Source organism: Hylobates moloch, unplaced genomic scaffold, assembly GCF_009828535.3.
Source record: "Hylobates moloch isolate HMO894 unplaced genomic scaffold, HMol_V3 SCAFFOLD_7, whole genome shotgun sequence".
Taxonomy (NCBI): Eukaryota; Metazoa; Chordata; class Mammalia; order Primates; family Hylobatidae; genus Hylobates; species Hylobates moloch.
In genome coordinates this window covers 132,467,653-132,486,333 of record NW_026652282.1, presented here as the reverse complement: position 1 = coordinate 132,486,333, position 18,681 = coordinate 132,467,653, and the positions used below count along the sequence as shown (strand labels likewise).

At 38.8% G+C, this 18,681-nt stretch overlaps 1 protein-coding gene across 3 annotated transcripts in view; it reads left to right on the top strand.

The window, feature by feature from the left end:
- VAMP7 (vesicle associated membrane protein 7) overlaps window positions 1-18,681 on the top strand; it is a 57,998-nt gene that overhangs the window by 26,765 nt on the left and 12,552 nt on the right. For all 3 annotated transcript variants that reach the window (XM_032757821.2, XM_032757822.2, XM_032757823.2), the window contains one exon: window positions 7,320-7,387. In XM_032757821.2, the coding sequence (XP_032613712.2) occupies window positions 7,320-7,387 (68 nt within the window). The remainder of the gene's footprint in view (window positions 1-7,319; window positions 7,388-18,681) is intronic.

The following is an 18,681-nucleotide window of genomic DNA, read 5'->3' as shown; positions in this document are numbered from 1 at the left end:
TAGGTATTTCTCCTAATGCTATTTCTCCCCTAGCCCCCCCTACCCCCCAACAGGCCCCAGTGTGTGATGTTCCCCTCCCTGTGTCCATGTGTTCTCATTGTTCAACTCCCACTTATGAGTGAGAACATGCGGTGTTTGGTTTTCTGTTCCTTTCTTACCTTGCTGAGAATGATGGTTTCCAGCTTCATCCATGTCCCTGCAAAGGACATGAACTCCTCCTTTTTTATGGCTGCATAGTATTCCATTGTGTATATGTGCCACATTTTCTTTATCCAGTCTATCATTGATGGGCATTTGGGTTGGTTCCAAGTCTTTGCTATTGTGAACAGTGCTGCAGTAAACATATGTGTGCATGTGTCTTGATAGCAGCATGATTTATAATCCTTTGGGTATATACCCAGTAATGGGATTGCTGGGTCAAATGGTATTTCTGGTTCTAGATCCTTGAGGAATCGCCACACTGTCTTCGACAATGGTTGAACTAATTTACACTTCCACCAACAGTGTAAAAGCATTCCTATTGCTCCACATCCTCTCCAGCATCTGTTGTTTCCTGACTTTTTAATGATTGCCATTTAACGATCACCATTCTTACTGGTGTGAGAGGGTATCTCATTATGGTTTTGATTTGCATTTCTCTAATGACCAGTGATGATGAGCTTTTTTTCATATGCTTGTTGGCCACATAAATGTCTTCTTTTGAGAAGTGTCTTTTCATATCCTTCACACACTTTTTGATGGGGTTGTTTTTTTCTTGTAAATTTGTTTAAGTTCCTTGTAGATTCTGGATATTAGCCCTTTGTCAGATGGATAGATTGCAAATTTTTTCCCATTCTGTAGGTTGCCTATTCACTCTGATGATAGTTTCTTTTGCTATGCAAAAACTCTTTAATTAGATCCCATTTGTCAATTTTGGCTTTTGTTGCCATTGCTTTTGGTGTTTTAGTCATGAAGTCTTTGCCCGTGCCTATGTCCTGAATGGTATTGCCTAGGTTTTCTTCTAGGCATTTTATGGTTTTAGGTCTTACGTTTAAGTCTTTAATCCATCTTGAATTAATTTTTGTATAAGGTGTAAGGAAGGGGGCCAGTTTCAGTTTTCTGCATGTGGCTAGCCAGTTTTCCCAACACCATTTATTAAATAGAGAATCCTTTCCCCATTGCTTGTTTTTGTCAGGTTTGTCAAAGATCAGATGGTTGTAGATGTGTGGCGTTATTTCTGAGGCCTCTGTTCTGTTCCATTGGTCTATGTATCTGTTTTGGTACCAGTACCATGCTGTTTTGTTTACTGTAACCTTGTAGTATAGTTTGAAGTCAGGTAGCGTGATGTCTCCAGCTTTGTTCTTCTTGCTTAGGATTGTCTTGGCTATATGGGCTCTTTTTTGGTTCCAGATGAAATTTAAAGTAGTTTTTTTCTAGTTCTGTGAAGAAAGTCAATGGTAGCTGGATGGGGATAGCATTGAATCTATAAATTACTTTGGGCAGTTTGGCCATATTCTTCCTATCCATGAGCTTGGAATGTTTTTCCATTCATTTGTGTCCTCTCTTATTTCCTTGAGCAGTGGTTTGTAGTTCTCCTTGAAGAGGTCCTTCACATCCCTTGTAAGTTGTATTTCTAGGTATTTTATTCTCTTTGTAGCAATTGTGAATGGGAGTTCACTCATGATTTGGCTGTTTGTCTTTTATTGGTATATAGGAATGCTTGTGATTTTTGCACATTGATTTTGCATTCTGATACTTTGCTGAAGTTGCTTATCAGCTTAAGGAGATTTTGGGCTGAGACAATGGGGTTTTCTAAATATACGATCCTGTCATCTGCAAAGAGAGACAATTCGACTTCCTCTCCTCCTATTTGAATACGCTTTATTTCTTTCTCTTGCCTGATTGCCCTGGACAGAACTTCCAATACTATGTTGAATAGGAGTGGTGAGAGAGGGCATCCTTGTCTTGTGCTGGTTTTCAAAGGGAATGCTTCCAGCTTTTGCCCATTCAGTGTGATATTGGCTGTGGGTTTGTCATAAATACTTCTTATTATTTTGACATACGTTCCATCAATACCTAGTTTATTGAGAGTTTTTAGCATAAAGTGGTGTTGAATTTTATCAAAGGCCTTTTCTGCATCTATTGAGATAATCATGTGGTTTTTGTCATTGGTTCTTTTTATGTGATGGATTACGTTTATTGATTTGCGTATGTTGAACCAGTCTTGCTTCCCAGTGTTGAAGCTGACCTGATCATGGTGGATAAGCTTTTTGATGTGCTGATGGGTTTGGTTTGCCAGTATTTTATTGAGGATTTTCGCATCAGTGTTCATCAGGGATATTCGCCTGAAATTTTCTTTTTTGGTTGTGTCTCTGCCAGGTTTTGGTATCAGGATGATGCTGGCCTCATAAAATGAGTTAGGGAGGAGTCCCTCTTTTTCTGTTGTTTGGAATAGTTTCAGAAGGAGTGGTACCAGCTCCTCTTTATACCTCTGGTGGAATTCGGCTGTGAATCCTTCTGATCCTGGACCTTTTTCGTTTGGTAGGCTATTAATTACTGCCTCAAGTTCAGAACTTGTTATTGTTGTATTCAGGGATTTGACTTCTTCCTGGTTCAGTCTTGGGAGGGTGTATGTGTCCAGGAATTTATGCATTTCTTCCAGATTTTCTAGTTTACTTGCACAGAGATGTTTATAGTATTCTCTGATGGTAGTTTGTATTTCTGTGGGATCAGTGGTGATATCCCCTTTATTATTTTTTATTGTGTCGGTTTGATTCTTCTCTCTTTTCTTATTAGTCTCGTTAGCAGTCTATCTATTTTGTTAATCTTTTCAAAAAACCAGCTCCTGGATTCATTGATTCTTTTTGAAGGGTTTTTCATGTCTCTCTCTCCTTCAGTTCTGCTCTGATCTTAGTTATTTCTTGTCTTCTGCTAGCTTTGAATTTGTTTGCTCTTGCTTCTCTAGTTCTTTTAATTGTGATGTTAGGGTGTCTATTTTAAATCTTTCCCGCTTTTTGCTGTGGGCATTTTAGTGCTATAAATTTCCCTCTAAATACTGCTTTAGCTATGTCCCAAAGATTCTGGTACATTGTGTCTTTGTTCTCATTGGTTTCAAAAAACTTATTTATTTCTGCCTTAATTTCGTTATTTACCCAGTAGTCATTCAGGAACAGGTTGTTCATTTTCCATGTAGTTGTGCAGTTTTGAGTGAGTTTCTTAATCCTGAGTTCTACTTTGATTGCACTGTGGTCTGAGAGACTGCTGGTTACGATTTCCATTTTTCGCATTTGCTGAGGAGTGTTTTACTTTCAATTATGTGATCAACTTTAGAATAAGGGCGATGTGGTGCTGAGAAGAATGTATATTCTGTTGATTTGGCTTGGAGAGTTCTGTAGATGTCTATTAGGTCCTCTTGGTCCAGAGTTGAGTTCAAGTCCTGAATATCCTTGTTAATTTTCTGTCTCGATCTAATATTGACAGTGCGGTGTTAAAGTCTCCTATTATTGTGTGGGAGTCTGAGTCTCTTTGTAGGTCTCTAAGAACTTGCTTTATGAATCTGGGTGCTCCTGTATTGGACGCATGTATATTTAGGATAGTTAGCTCTTCTTGTTGCATTGATCCCTTTACCATTATGTAATGCCCTTCTTTGTCTTTTTTGATCTTTGTTGGTTTAAAGTCTGTTTTATCAGAGACTAGGATTGCAACCACTGCTTTTTTTTTTGTTTTTCATTTGCTTAGTAAACAATCCTCTATCCCTTTATTTTGAGACTGTGTGTGTCTTTGCACATGAGATGGGTCTCCTGAATGCAGCACACAGGTGGGTCTTGATTCTTTATTCAATTTGCCAGTCTGTGTCTTTTATTTGGGGCATTTACCCTATTTACATTTAAGGTGAATATTGTTATGTGTGAATTTGATCCTGTCATTATAATGCTAGTTGGTTATTTTGCTTGTTAGTTGATGCAGTTTCTTCATAGTGTCGATGGTCTTTACAGTTTGATATGTTTTTGCAGTGGCTGGTACTTGTTTTTCCTTTCCATATTTAGTGCTTCCTTCAGGACCTCTTGTAAGGCAGGCCTGGTGGTGACAAAATCTCTCAGCGTTTGCATGTCTATAAGGATTTTATTTCTCCTTTGCTTATAAAACTTAGTTTGGTTGAATATGAAATTCTGGGTTGAAAATTCTTTTCTTTAAGAATGTTGAATATTGGCCCCCACTCTCTTCTGGCTTATAAGGTTTCTGTCGAGAGATCCACTGTTAGTCTGATGGGCTTCCCTTTGTGGGTAGCCTGACCTTTCTCTCTGGCTGCCCTTAACATTTTTTCCTTCATTTCATCCTTGGTGAATCTGACGATTATGTGTCTTGGGGTTGCTCTTCTCGAAGAGTATCTTTGTGGTGGTCTCTGTATTTCCCAAATTTGAATGTTGACCTGTCTTGCTAGGCTGGGGAAGTTCTCCTGGATAATATCCTGAAGAATGTTTTCCAACTTGGTTCCATTCTCCCTGTCACTTTCAAGTACACCAATCAAACATAGGTTTGGTCTTTTCATATAGTCCCATATGTCTTGGAGCCTTTGTTATTCCTTATTCATTATTTTTTCTCTAGTCTTGTCTTCACACTTTATTTCATTAAGTTGATCTTCAATCTCTGATATCCTTTCTTCCACCTGATCAGTTCGGCTATTGATACTTGTGTATGCTTCGCAAAGTTCTTGTGCCGTGTTTTTCAGTCCCATCAGGTCATTTATGTTCTTCTCTAAACTGGTTATTCTAGTTAGCAATTCCTCTAACCTTTTTTCAAGGTTCTTAGTTTCCTTGCATGGGGTTAGAACATTTTCCTTTAGCTTGGAGGAGTTTGTTATTATCCACCTTCTGAAGCCTGCTTCTGTCAATTTGTCAAACTCATTCTCTGTCCAGTTTGTTCTCTTGGAATTTTCAGCCTTTTTGCACTGGTTTTTCCTCATCTTCGTGGATTTATCTGCCTTTAGTCTTTGATGTTGGTGACCGTCGGATGGGGTTTCTATGTGGATGTCCTTTTTGTTGATGTTGATGCTATTCCTTTCTGTTTGTTAGTTTTCCTTCTAACAGGCCCCTCTGCTGCAGGTCTGCTGGGGTTTGTTGGAGGTCCACTCCAGACCCTGTTTGCCTGGGTATCACCAGCGGAGGCTGCAGAACAGCAAAGATTGCTGCCTGTTCCTTCCTCTGGAAGCTTCGTCCCAGAGGGGCACCTTCCAGATGCCAGCCGGAGCGCTCCTGTATGAGATGTCTGTTGACCCCTGCTGGGAGGTATCTCCCAGTCAGGAGGCATGGAGCTCAGGGACCCACTTGAGGAGGCAGTCTATACTGTAGCAGAGCTCCAGCACTGTGCTAGAAGAGCCACTGCTCTCTTCAGAACTGGCAGGCAGGAACGTTTAAGTCTGCTGAAGCTGAGCCCACAGCCACCCCTTTCCCCCAGGTGCTCGGTCCCAAGGAGATAGGAGTTTTATCTATAAGCCCCTGGCTGGGGCTGCTGCCTTTCTTTCAGAGATGCGCTGCCCAGAGAGGAGGAATCTAGAGAGGCAGTCTGGCTACAGGGACTTTGCGGAGTTGCGGTGGGCTCCGCCCAGTTCAAACTTCCTGGCCGCTTTGTTTACACAGTGAGGGGAAAACTGCCTACTCAAGCCTCAGTAATGGCAGACGCCCCTCCCTCCACCAAGCTCAAGTGTCCCAGGTCGACTTCAGACTGCTGTGCTGGCAGTGAGAATTTCAAGCCAGTGGATCTTAGCTTGCTGGGCTCCATGGAGGTGGAATATACTGAGCTAGACCACTTGCCTCCCTGGCTTCAGCCCCCTTTCCAGGGGAGTGAACAGTTATGTCTCACTGGCATTCCAGGCACCACTGGGGTATGAAAAAAAAACTCCTGCAGCTAGCTCGGTGTCTGCCCAAACGGCCGCCCAGTTTTGTGCTTGAAACCCAGGGCCCTGGTGGCATAGGCACCCAAGGGAATCTCCTGGTCTGCAGATTGCGAAGACTGTGGGAAAAGCATAGTATCTGGGCCAGAGTGCACCATTCCTCACGACACAGTCCCTCAAGGCTTCCCTTGGTTAGGGGAGGGAGTTCCCTGACCCCTTGTGCTTCCTGGATGAGGCAACGCCCCACCCTGCTTTGGCTCACCCTCCGTGGGCTGCACCCACTGTCTAACCAGTCCCAATGAGATGAGCCAGGTACCTCAGTTGGAAATGCAGAAATTACCCATCTTCTGCATTGATTTCACTGGGAGGTGCAGACCAGAGCTGTTTCTATTTGGTCATCTTGCCAACCACCCTGAGATGTTGAATTTTATCAAATGCTTTTTTTTATCAGATGCTTTCTCTGCATCTATTAAGGTGGTCATGTGGCTTTTGTTCTTTATTCTATTGATGGAATGTTTCATGTTTATTGATTTGCATGCATTGAATCATCATTGCATCCCTGGGATAAATCCCACTTGATCATGGTGTATTATCTTTTTGATGTGATGTTTGATTTGGTTTGCTAGTATTTCGTTGAGGATTTTGCATCTGTGATCATCAGGGATGTTGGCCTGCAGTTTTGTTTTTTTGTTGAGTCCTGGTCGGGTTTTGGTATCAGGATAATGCTGGCCTTATAGAATGAGTAGGGAGAATTCCCTCCTCTTAAATTTTTTGGCATAGTTTGAGAAGTGATATTAGTTCTTCTCTGTAAGTTTCATGGAGTTCTGCAGTGAAGCCAGCTGATTCTGGGCATTGTTTTGGTTTTGTTGGGAGACTTTATTACTGATTATACTTTATTACTGATTCAATCCCATTACTCATTACTGGCCTGTTCAGGTTTTCTATTTCTTCCTGATTCAGTCTTGGTAGGTTGCATGTGTCCTGGGATTTATCCATTTCTTCTGGGTATTCCAGTTTATTAGCATATAGTTGTTAATAATATTTCTGTGGTCACTTCTTCCAATTTTTAGATTTGCTTTACTATGCAAGGACTTTTTCTTGAGGATGTATCTATGGTGTTGGTTGGGCAGGGCACTTTGACTTTGATTACGGGTACATTCAGTAGTATAGTCTGTATAATTTCTTCAGCTATAAACAGCATCAACCATGTCTGTATTTTTCTTAGTGGCTTAGGGTGTAGTTGTTATGGAGGCTGTGGTGAAGTTGTGATGGGCATGGGGACTCCAGGTGGGCTAGTCCTTGTTTTCGAGTGGTGTCACCAGTGGGTGAAGCATGCCTGTCCTTTGGCCCCAGGACAGTGTATTCATTAAGTTGTATTACTTTTTTTAAAAAAGTTTATTTTATTCTACAATATAAAACTTGACCTTTTCTATTTTTCCAATATTTTCAGATCTGGTAGCTCAGCGAGGAGAAAGATTGGAATTATTGATTGACAAAACAGAAAATCTCGTGGATTCTGTAAGTATAGAATCTGATAATATGGAATCTGATGTAAAGTGGAGAAACTATGGATGATGGCTAACATAATTGGGAAATAGCTTAAATTCAAAAAATTGGTGGTTTTTTTTCCTTTCTCATTTCCATTATGTGATTACTTTGTAATAATGAGGATAACAATGAGGCATAGAAAAAAAACATCATCCCCTAATAGCCATTAAGGTAGCTTTGGTTTGGAAAACATACTCAGTATACAGAAACAATTTTCTAAAGCTTTGTATTGAGGCCTATATAATTTAGCACCTCAACTGCATGTACCAGTCTGTTCACTTTACAGATTTGTAAATCATGAAACAAATGTGAAAGCCGTTTGTGACCCAGTATGAATCCTGAAAACTGGACAATTCACTTTCTTGCTTACACTGATAGTTTCATCTTGCCTTGTATCAATCAAGAGACATGGATTGGAAAGGGCCAATAAGCCTTAAAGGAGACAGTGTGTCCTTGTGAGCTGCTTATACTATGGTTCCGTATGTCCTCACATTTTCAATGCAGTTACTGTGGATGAAAGTTTTAAAGAAAGATGACAGATACATGGTGAACAGAAGGAGGGCAGAGATCAGCTACGATTTGGGTCTACACAATTATAAATTTAAATGTACAGTACAGGTTTACACCTTGAAACAAAACAGTGATTGATTATGTTCATTGTGACTGACAGCTGGATTGTAGTGGTTAAGAACACAGGCTCTAATATCAGGTTGCCTGGATTTGAATCCCACCTCTGCTACTTACTAGTTTTGTGACCTTAGGCAGATGACTTAACCTCTTTGTGCCTCAGTCATCATCTTCTGTAAAATGAAGATGTACCCACTTCAGAGCATTTTAAGGATTAAATCAGATAATGCATGTAAAGTGCCTAACACAGTATTTGATACATAGTAAGAGCTATTTAAATGTTCATCATTATTGTTAATTTTACAGGGACATCTATTAGCAGCAGGTTTTAGGATATACAGTCTACTATCAGGTTTTCTAGGAGTTTATAAACAGTTTTTTCATCAAAGCATGTGGTAATTGGAGGAAGGATACTACCATACAGGAAGTCAAAACACCTGGGTTCTAGATCTCACTTTGTGACCCATTGCTGGGGAGCAAAGAAAACAGAGAAGTATCTGATTACAGATCTGCAGACCAATTTCTTTGATACTTCCAGGCTGTCTCTTAGTTATTCTTAATTCTTGAGGATTACCCTGCTTAGCTGGAATGGTCTGTCTTTGACCAATAGTAGTATAATCTGTACTTTCCAAATAAATGTCTTAATTTTGTTGACTTCATGACTGAAAATAGAAGGTACTAATGAACTAACAGGTATCTCTCTTTATGGTAGAATAACATACGTGCAGCAAATTGTATCAAGTGTACTACTTTTAAGTGTATAGCTCAATTATTTTTTATGTATATCTGTACCCATGTAACCACCACCCAGATCTAGATAGAAAACATTACCAACACCCCAGAAGGCTGCCTTATACCCCTTCCAGTTAATAATCCCCAATAGATGTAATTATGTCTCTGACTTATATCACCATAGATAGTGTTTTGCCTGTTCTTAAAATTTATTTGTGTCTGGCGTCTTTCACTCACCATTATGCCTGGGAAATTCATCCACGTTTTTTATTATAGTAATCACTTATCTTTTTTATTGTTTTGTATTATTCCATTATACAAATCTACCACAATTTGTTTATCCGTTCTTCTCTGTGGGGCTTTATTTCTGGATTCTCTATTTTGTTCCACTGGTCAGTTCGTCTACCTTTATGCCAGTACCACACTGTGTTGATTAGTATAACTTAATAGAATTCTTGAAAGTAAGTAGTGTAAGTCTTCCAACTATATTCTTGTTGTCCAATATTGTCTTCACTCTTTTAGGTGCTTTGCATTTCCATATATGTTTTAGAATAAGCTTGTTTTCCATCTCTTAACCCCACAACAATGTGTATTTTTGTGACTGCATTTAATATATAGGTCAGTTTAGGGAACATTGGTATCTTGACAGTATAGAGTTTTTCGGTCCATGAACATGACATATCTCTGCTTTTGCTTAGGATTTAAAAAATTTTTCTCAGCAGTGTTTTTTAGTTTTTGGTGTATAGGTCTTGCACATATTTGTTAAATTTACCCTTGAGAATACCATGCTTTTGTATTGTGTAACAAATTTTTTAATTTTGTTTCTAATTCTTTATTGCTAGTATATGGAAATAAAGTTGGTTATTGTATATTGACCTTGTTTGTATTATGCAACCTTAGAAAAATTCATTTACCAGTTCTGGTTACTGTTTTGTACATTCCTGCCTTTTATTTTCCTTGCCTTATTCTGGCTAGAACCTTCTACACAATACTGAATACAAGTGATAACAGTGAACATCCTTGCCTATTGACCATCTTGTGGGGAAAAATTCAATACTTTTTGAAAAAAATAAATTCAGTGTTAAGTTTGTGGTTAACTGTAGATTTTTTGTAGGTACCCTTTAATAGGTGGAAGAATTCCCTTTAATTCCTCATTTGAGAGTTGTATTCATGATTTTATCAAATGCTTTTTCTCCAGTTATTGAGATCTTTGGTTTTTCTCCTTTACTCAGTTAGTATGGCAAATTACATTGATTTTTCAGTGTTAAACCAACTTTGCATTCCTGCAAGGTCATGACTTATTATCCTTCTTATATAACACTTTATTGGATTTGCTATTGTTTTGTTCAGGAATTTGGCATCTATGTTTATAAGAGATAGTGGTCTGTAATTTATTTTTCTCTTTAGGTTTTGGTATCAGGAATATGCTGGCCTCATTAAACAAGTTGGGAAATCTTACCTCTCTATCTTCTGAGTTTGGGTACTATTGGTATTATCTGTCTTAGATGTTTGGAAGAATTTACTAGTAAAGGGGATTGGGCCTCGAGTTTTCTTTGTTGGAAAATTTAAAATCTGCCATCTTGCTGTTTGTTTCCTATTTGTCCCATCTAGTCTTTGTTCCCTTTTTTTTTCTGCCTTCCATTGGATTTAGTACATTTGTTATTCCATTATGTCTCCTTTGTCAGTTTATTAGGTATAGCTCCATTTTGTCCCTTTCTGATTGCTTTAGGGTTTACAGTATGTCTTTGATTTATAATCTCCCTTAAAGTGGCATTTTTCCACTTCATGAATAGATAAGAACCTTATAATAGTATACTTCTGTTTCTTCTTGGCCTTTATACTATTGTTGACATATTTTTATTTACACATGTATTAAAAACTTCAGAATACATTGTTAATGTTTTTGTTTAAAGAGTTGATTATCTTTTAAAGCGATTTAAATAATAAGGGAAGTCTTTTCTATTTACCCATGTAGCTACCATTTCAGTGCTCTTAATTCTTTTGTGTAGGCCGAGTTTCTATCTGATGTTATTTTCTTTCTGCCTGTATGCTTTAATTTAACATATAATCTTCCATTGTAGTTCAAGTGTGTAGGTCTACTGGAAATGAATTCTTTCAGGTTTGCTATGTCTGAGAAGTTTTTATTTCACTTCCTTTTTTTTGGAAAGATATTTTCACTGAGTACAGAATTCTAGGTCAGTGATTTTTTTTTTCTTTTAATACTTGATGAACGGTGGTTCATCACTGTCTTTTACATTGTTTCTGACAAGAATTCTGCTGTCATTCTTACATACATAAAGTGTATTTCTTTTTCTTCTGGATGCTTTAAAGATTTTCTCTTTATCATTGGTTCTAAGAAATTTGATTATAATATATATGCCTTGGTATATATTTCTTTATGTTTGTTTGGCTTTGAGTTTGTTGTAGTTTTCATCAAATTATGAAAATGTTTAGCTCTTTCTAGGCTTCCAGTTACATCTGTATTAAGCCACTTGAAGCTGTCCCACAACTCACTGATGCTTTGTTCATTTTTAAGTCTTTTTTCCACTGTGTTTCATTTAGAATACTTTCTATTGCTATGTCTTCAAGTTTACTTACCTTTTCTTCTGCAGTTTGCAATCTGCTGTTTCTGTCTTTGTGTATGCTTCATCTTTACAAGTTTGTTTTGGATCTTTTTGTATCTTCCATGTGTCTCCTTAACATGTGCATACTTTCCTCTACCTTCTTGAGTATATGAAGTATATTTATAATTGAAGTGCTTATTCCACTTACATGTAATGCAAATTTTAAAAGAGTTAGGTGTAGGTATCTTGCTCTTTGTTTTTTATTTGCCCCATCCTCTTCTTTTTTTTATTTTGATTACTCAAGTACTTTTTAAATTGTTTTTTTTTTAACCATCTCTATTTGTTTTTTAACACCTCTATTGAGAAATAACTCACAGGCCATACAAATTGCCCATTTAATGGGTACACTTCAGTGGAATTTAGTATATTACATTATTAAAATTGTGGTAAAATATGTATAGCATAAAATTTTGCCATTTTAACCTTTTTAAAGTGCACAATTCAGTGGTGTTAATTACATCCACAATGTTGTGCATCCATCACTACTAGCTATTTCCAAAACTTTTTTATCACCCCCTAACAAAAACTCTGTAACCATTAAGTAATAATAACTCCTCATTCCCCTTACTCTCAGCCCCTGGTAACTCTAATCTACTTTCTGTCTCTGTGAATTTGCCTATTCTAGATATGTCATACAAGTGGGATCATACAAAATTTGCCCTTTTGTGTCTAGCTTACTTCACTAAGCATAATAATTTATTGCTTAAAAAAATGCTAACAATCACCTGAGCCTTCAGTGAGTCTTAATCTTTTTGCTGGTGGACGGTCTCACCTTGATCTTGATGGCTACTGACTGATCGATCAGGCTGGTGGTTGCTGAAGGTTGTGGTGGCTGTGGCAATTTCTTAAAATAAGACAACAGTGAAGTTTACCACATTGATTGACTCTTTCACAAAAGATTTCTCTGTAGCATGTGTTGCTGTTTGATAGCAATTTACTGGCAATAGAACTTCTTTCAAAATTGGAGTCAATCCTCTCAAACCCTGCTACTGCTTTATCAGCTGAGTTGATGTAATTTTCTAAATCTTTTGTTGTCGTTTCAACAGTGTTCACAGCATCTTCACCAGGAACAGTTGCCATCTCAAGAAACCACTTTCCTTGCCCATGCATAAGAAACAACTCCTCATTCATTAACGTTTTATCAAGAAACTGCAGCAGTTCAGTCATGTCTTCAGGTTCCAGTTCTAATTCTAGTTCTCTTCTATTTCTAGCACATCTGCAGTTACTCACTCCACTGAAGTCTTGAACCCCTCAAAGTCATTTGTGAGGGTTGTAATCAGCTTCTTCCAAACACCTGTTAATGTTTATATTTTGACTTCCTCCCACAAATCATGAATGTTCTTAATGGCATCTAGAATGGTGAATCCTTTCTAGAAGGTCTTCAATTTACTTTGCCCAGATCCATCAGAGGAATCATTATCTGTGGCAGCTATACTAAATGTTTTTCTTAAATAACAAGACTTGAAAGTTGAAATCACTCCTTGATTCATGGGCAGCAGAATGGATGTTGTATTAGCAGGTGTGAACCCCGAAAGTCTGAGACGGGTTTCAGTTGATTTAGAAAGTTTATTTTGCCAAAGTTGAGAGTGCACACCTGTGACACAGTCTCAGGAGGTCCTGACAACATGTGCCCAAGGTGGTCAAAGCCCAGTTTGGTTTTATACATTCTAGGGAGACATGAGACATCAGTCAACATATGCAAGATGAACATTGGTTCGGCCTGGAAAGGTGGAACAACTCGAAGCAAAGGCGGGAAGGCTCGAAGTGGGGAGGGGGCCTCCAGGTCTTAGATAGATAAGAGACAAATGGTTGTATTCTTTTGAGTTTCTGATGAGCCTCTCCAAAGGAGGCAATCAGATAGGCATTTATCTCAATGAGCAGAGGGGTGACTGAATAGAATGGGAGGCAGGTTGGCCATAAGCAGTTCCCAGCTTGACTTTTCCCTTTAGCTTAGTGATTTGGGGGCCCCAAGATTTATTTTCCTTTCACACAGGCATGAAAACAACATTTATCTCCTCATAAGTCTCCATCAGGGCTCTTGAGTGACTAGGTTCATTGTCAAAGAGCAGTAATACTTTGAAAGGAATCTTTTCTTTTTGAGCAGCAGATCTCCACAGATCTTCTGTACACCATCCTGTAAACAGATGTGCTATCTTCCAGGTTTGTTGTTCCATTTCAAGAGCACAGGCAGAGTATATTTAGCATAATTCTTAAGAGCCCTAGATTTTCAGAATGGTAAATTACCATTGGCTTCAACTTAAAGTCATCAGCTGCATTGGTCCCTAATAAGAATCAGCTTATCCTTTGAAGCTTTGAAGCCAGGCATTGGCTTCTCTCTATGAAAGTCCTAGATGGCATCTTCTTCCAAAAGAAGGGTGTTTTGTTTACATTGAAAAATCTGTTGTTTAGCATAGCCACCTTTATCAATGATCTTAGCTAGGTCTCCTGGGTAACTTCCTGTGGCTTCTCTCTCAGCACTTGCTGCTTCGCCTTGTACTTTTATGTTATAGAGATGGCTTCTTTCCTTAAACCTCATGAACCAACTTCTGCTAGCTTTAAACTTTTCTTCTGCACCTTCCTTGCCTCTCTCAGCCTTCATAGAGTTGAAGAGTTAGGGCCTTGCTCTGGATTAGGCTTTGGACTAAGGAAATGTTATAGCTGGTTTAATCTTCTATCCAGACCTGTAAAACAGTCTCCATATCAGCAGTAAGGCTGTTTTGCTTTCTTATTCGTGTGTTCACTGGAGTAGCTCTCCTGATTTCCTTCAAGGACTGTTCTTTGCATTCACAATTTGGTTAACTGTTTGTCACAGGACACCTAGCTTTAGGCCCATCTCAGCTTTCGACATGCCTTACTCACTAAGCTTAATTATTTTTATCTTTTGATTTAAAGCAAGGGATGTGTGACTTTTCCTTTCACTTGAATACATAGATGCCATTGTAAGGTTATTAATTGGCCAAATTTCAGTATTGTGTCTCGGCAAATAGGGAGGCCTGAGAGGGAGAGAGAGAAGAGAATAGCTGGTCAGTGGAACGGTTAGGACACACAACATTTATCCGTTAGCTCCATCATCTTATATAGGCACAGTGTATGGCACCCGAAAACAATCACAATAGTAACATCAAAGGTCACAGATCGTCATAACAGATAGAATGAAAATAATGAAAAGTTTGAAATGTTATAAGAATTACCAAAACACAGACATGAAGCGACCACATGCTGTTAGAAAAATGTTGCTGCCGCATGTTCTCACTCATAAGTGGGAGTTGAACAATGAGAACACATGGACACAGTGAGCAGAACATCACACACTGGGGCCTGTCGGGGAGTGGTGGCTAGGGGAGGGATAGCATTAGGAGAAATACCTAATGTAGATAATGAGTTGATGGGTACAGCAAACCACCATGTCACGTGTATACCTGTGTAAGAAACCTGCACGTTCTGCACGTGTATCCTAGAACTTAAAGTGTAATAATAATAATAAAAAGAAACAAAAAGTGCAGGCCAACCAGAAAAACAAACAAAAAAACCAAAAAAAAAAACCCCAGAAAAATGGTGCTGCTAGTCTCATCATGGGGTTTCCACAGACCTTCGATTTGCCAAAAAAAAAAAAAAAAACCCAGCATCCATGAAGTGCGATAATGTGAAGTACAATAAAAGGAGATATGCCTATAATTCTTTCTGTTGTTGTTTATTGTTTTCTGCAGTTCTGTTTCAGTGTACGATTTTGTTTGCTTCAAACTGAAGAAGTTCTTTTATTGTTTCTTGTAATGTTGATCTACTGATGAGAGATTCTCTAAGCTTTTGTCTGAAAATCTGTTTCATCATTTTTTTAAAGAATACTTTCTTTGCATATGGTTTTTTAGTTTTTCACAATGGCAGTTTTTTGTTTTTTAATTTCAGTGCTTTAAAAATGCCATTCCATTTTTCTTTGGTTTTCATATGTTCTCGAAGAGATTGTCATCTCTCTTAGTCTTACTTGAAAAATGATGATTCTTAGCCCCCCTTTGGCTGTTTTTATTGTTGTTGTTGTTGTTTGTTTTGTTTTTTTAAGACAGAGTCTCTCACTGTCACCCAGGCTGGAGTGTAGTGGCATGATCACAGCTTACTGTTGCCTCCACCTCCCAGGTTCAAGTGATCCTCCTGCCTTGCCTCAGCCTCCCAAGTAGGACCACAGGCATGTGCCATCACACTTAGCTAATTTTTTAAATTTTTCTTAGAGACAGGGGTCTCCCTATGTTGCTCTGGCTGGTCTCAAATGCCCAGGCTCAAGTGATCCTCCCACCTTGGCTTCCCAAAGTGCTGGAAATACAGGCATGAGCCACCACACCTGGCCCCCTTTGGCTGGTTTTAAGAGTGCCTTTTTATATTTGGTTTTCAACTTTTTATATATGGTTATTAGCTTTCTGTGGCTGCTATCACAAATTATCACAAACTTGGTGGCTTAAAACAACAAAAATTTATTTTCTCCCACTACTGGATTTCAGAAGTTCAAAATCAGTTTAACTGGGCTGAAATTAAGGTGTTAGCAGGGCTACACTCCTTCCAGAGGCTCTAGGAGAGGATCTGTTCCATGCCTCTTCCAGCTTCAGGTGGCTGCCAGTATTTCTTGGCTTGTGACTATATCATTGTAGTCTCTGCCTCCATGTTCACATCACCTTCTCCTTCGCATGTGTGTCAAGCCTCCATCTACTTTCCTCCTCTAGAGACATTTGTGATGTCATTTAGGGATCATATGGATAACCCAGGATACTCTCTTCATCTCAAGATTCTTGACATAATCACATCTGTAAAGACCCCTTTTCCAGATAATATCACATATGTCACATTCACAGGGATTAGGACATAGGCATATCTTAGGGCAACATCTAACAATTGTTCTTTATAGGTGAACTTGTTTTAAACAGTTGGTTTGTCAGTGTTCAGATGTTGACCTGAGGGTGGTGGAGGAATCTCCATTACAACCTGTTGAATCACACAACTATGTTCAGAGTTATTAGTTTCATTCCTCACTGCTTTTTCTCATCTACATCATCTTTCTCTTTCTTGAATTATTTATTGTGAATTAGTCTTTGTTTGTAGTATATCCTCACACATTTTCTTCATACGAGTTTGTGGATGATAATCCCTTCAAGAACAAAAGTGTTATTTTGGTCTCATATTTGAACAATGTTTTGACTGGTGTAGAATTCTAGGGTTAAGGTCATTTTCTCTCAAAATTCTCTGAATATTGCTGCATTTCAGTGCATGAAGAGTTTAGGTATCTGAGAAGTTCAACAACTATACAGTTTACACGTTTTTTATTTGGGCCAAGTTTGAGGACTGCAACCCAGGAGCATAGATTCAAGTTGCTCTGAATATATGTTCTAATTTGCAGCAGTTACAAGTAGGTTTTTAAAGGAAAAAAAGGAGAGGCAGTATCTAATTTGTTTACCAAGAATTTACATTAAAATAGCATAAGCTATTGATTGGCTATACATTGTCCTTTGTATCACAGATTCCAGGAACATGAAGATAATGGTTGAGGCAGCTGGTCAGCAACAAAATGCCTTTAAGCAGTTGCCCCCCTGGGCATTGTGTTGGGAGTGTGACTGAAGTCTCCGTACTCATGTCTTCTGGGTCTGATGAATTTTATATACCTCACATAGCTCAGGCTGCTCTGAGCTGTTTTTCTTTTCTCATTTCCCCCTTTTGATCAAAATTTTTCTCTTCTGAAAGCATTGATGATCAGCATTTTAGATGTAAGTTTATCCCATGTCACTGGGGAGGCTTATTCCCAGATATTCTTGTCCCATATTGGATGGAAAGAGGTAAAAAAGGTACTATGGCTTACAGAACTTAGTGAGGTCTCAAGGCCAAATTGATTGGCAACACAGAGGGGCAGAGCAACAGGATCTCAGTCAAGCCATCCACTCACGCTGGAGCCATGGCATGAACAACTATACAGTTTACTTAAGTCCACCCTCACTTAATGACACCAACTGCAAGTTTGGGGATTCCCCAAACCACCCTCAGATTTGATAGTTCATTGGAAGGATTTATAATACTCTGTGAACACTATTATACTCACAGTTATGGTTTATTACAGGCAAATTATACATAGTAAGACCAGCCAAGGGAAAAAAAAGTGCACAGGGTGGAGTTTGGGAAGATACCAGATGTAGAGCTTCTGTTGTCCTCTTCCCATGGAGTCAGGACACGTTGCTCTCTTGGCATCAGTGTGTGACAAAATGTACACAGCATTGCCTAACAGGGAAGCTTACCCAAGCCTTAGTGTTCAGAGTTTTTATTGGGGTTTCATTGTGTAGGCATTGTTGACTGACTGCCCTCTGGCTTTATCTCAATCTCCAGCTCCACTTGGTGTGATCCAAAGCCTCCTAAATCACATAGTTATTTTTTCTGGAGTGTCTTTTCCCCACCCTAAATCGCATTGTTACTATGTAGATTGCAATCTATTAGAAAAATAAATCAAGGCTGTGCATGGTAGCTCATACCTATAATCCTAATACTTATACTTTGGGAGGCCAAAGCTGAAAGATCTCTAAAATCCAGAAGTTCAAGACCAGCCTGGGCAACAAAGTGAGACCTTATATCTACAAAACCAAAACAAACAAAAAAAATAGCTGTGATTGGGTGCACCTGTAGTCCTAGCTACTTGGGAGGCTGAAGATGGAGAATTGCTTGAACCCAGGAATTCAGAGCTGCAGAGAGCTATGATCATACCACTGCACTCCAGGCTGGGTTACAGAGGGATGACCTCCATCTCAAAAAAAAAAAAAAAAAAAAAAGAAATTTTTTCTTTTAATTCTTTTTTCTTTATTTTTAATTTTTTTATAAATATATATATTTTTTATCATACTTTAAGTTCTAGGGTACATGTGCACAACGTGCAGGTTTGTTACATATGTAAACATGTGCCGTGTTGGTGTGCTGCACCCATTAACTCCATTACATTAGGTATTTCTCCTAATGCTATCCCTCCTGCCTCCCACCACCCTACAACAGGCCCCAGTGTGAGATGTTCCCCTTCCTGTGTCCAGGTGTTCTCATTGTTCAGTTCCCACCTATGAGTGAGAACATGCAGTGTTTGGTTTTTTGTCCTAGCGATAGTTTGCTCAGAATGATGGTTTCCACCTTCATCCATGTCCCTACAAAGGACATGAACTCATCCTTCTTTATGGCTGCATAGTATTCCATGGTGTATATGTGCCACATTTTCTTAATCCAGTCTATCATTGATGGACATTTGGGTTGGTTCCAAGTCTTTGCTATTGTGAATAG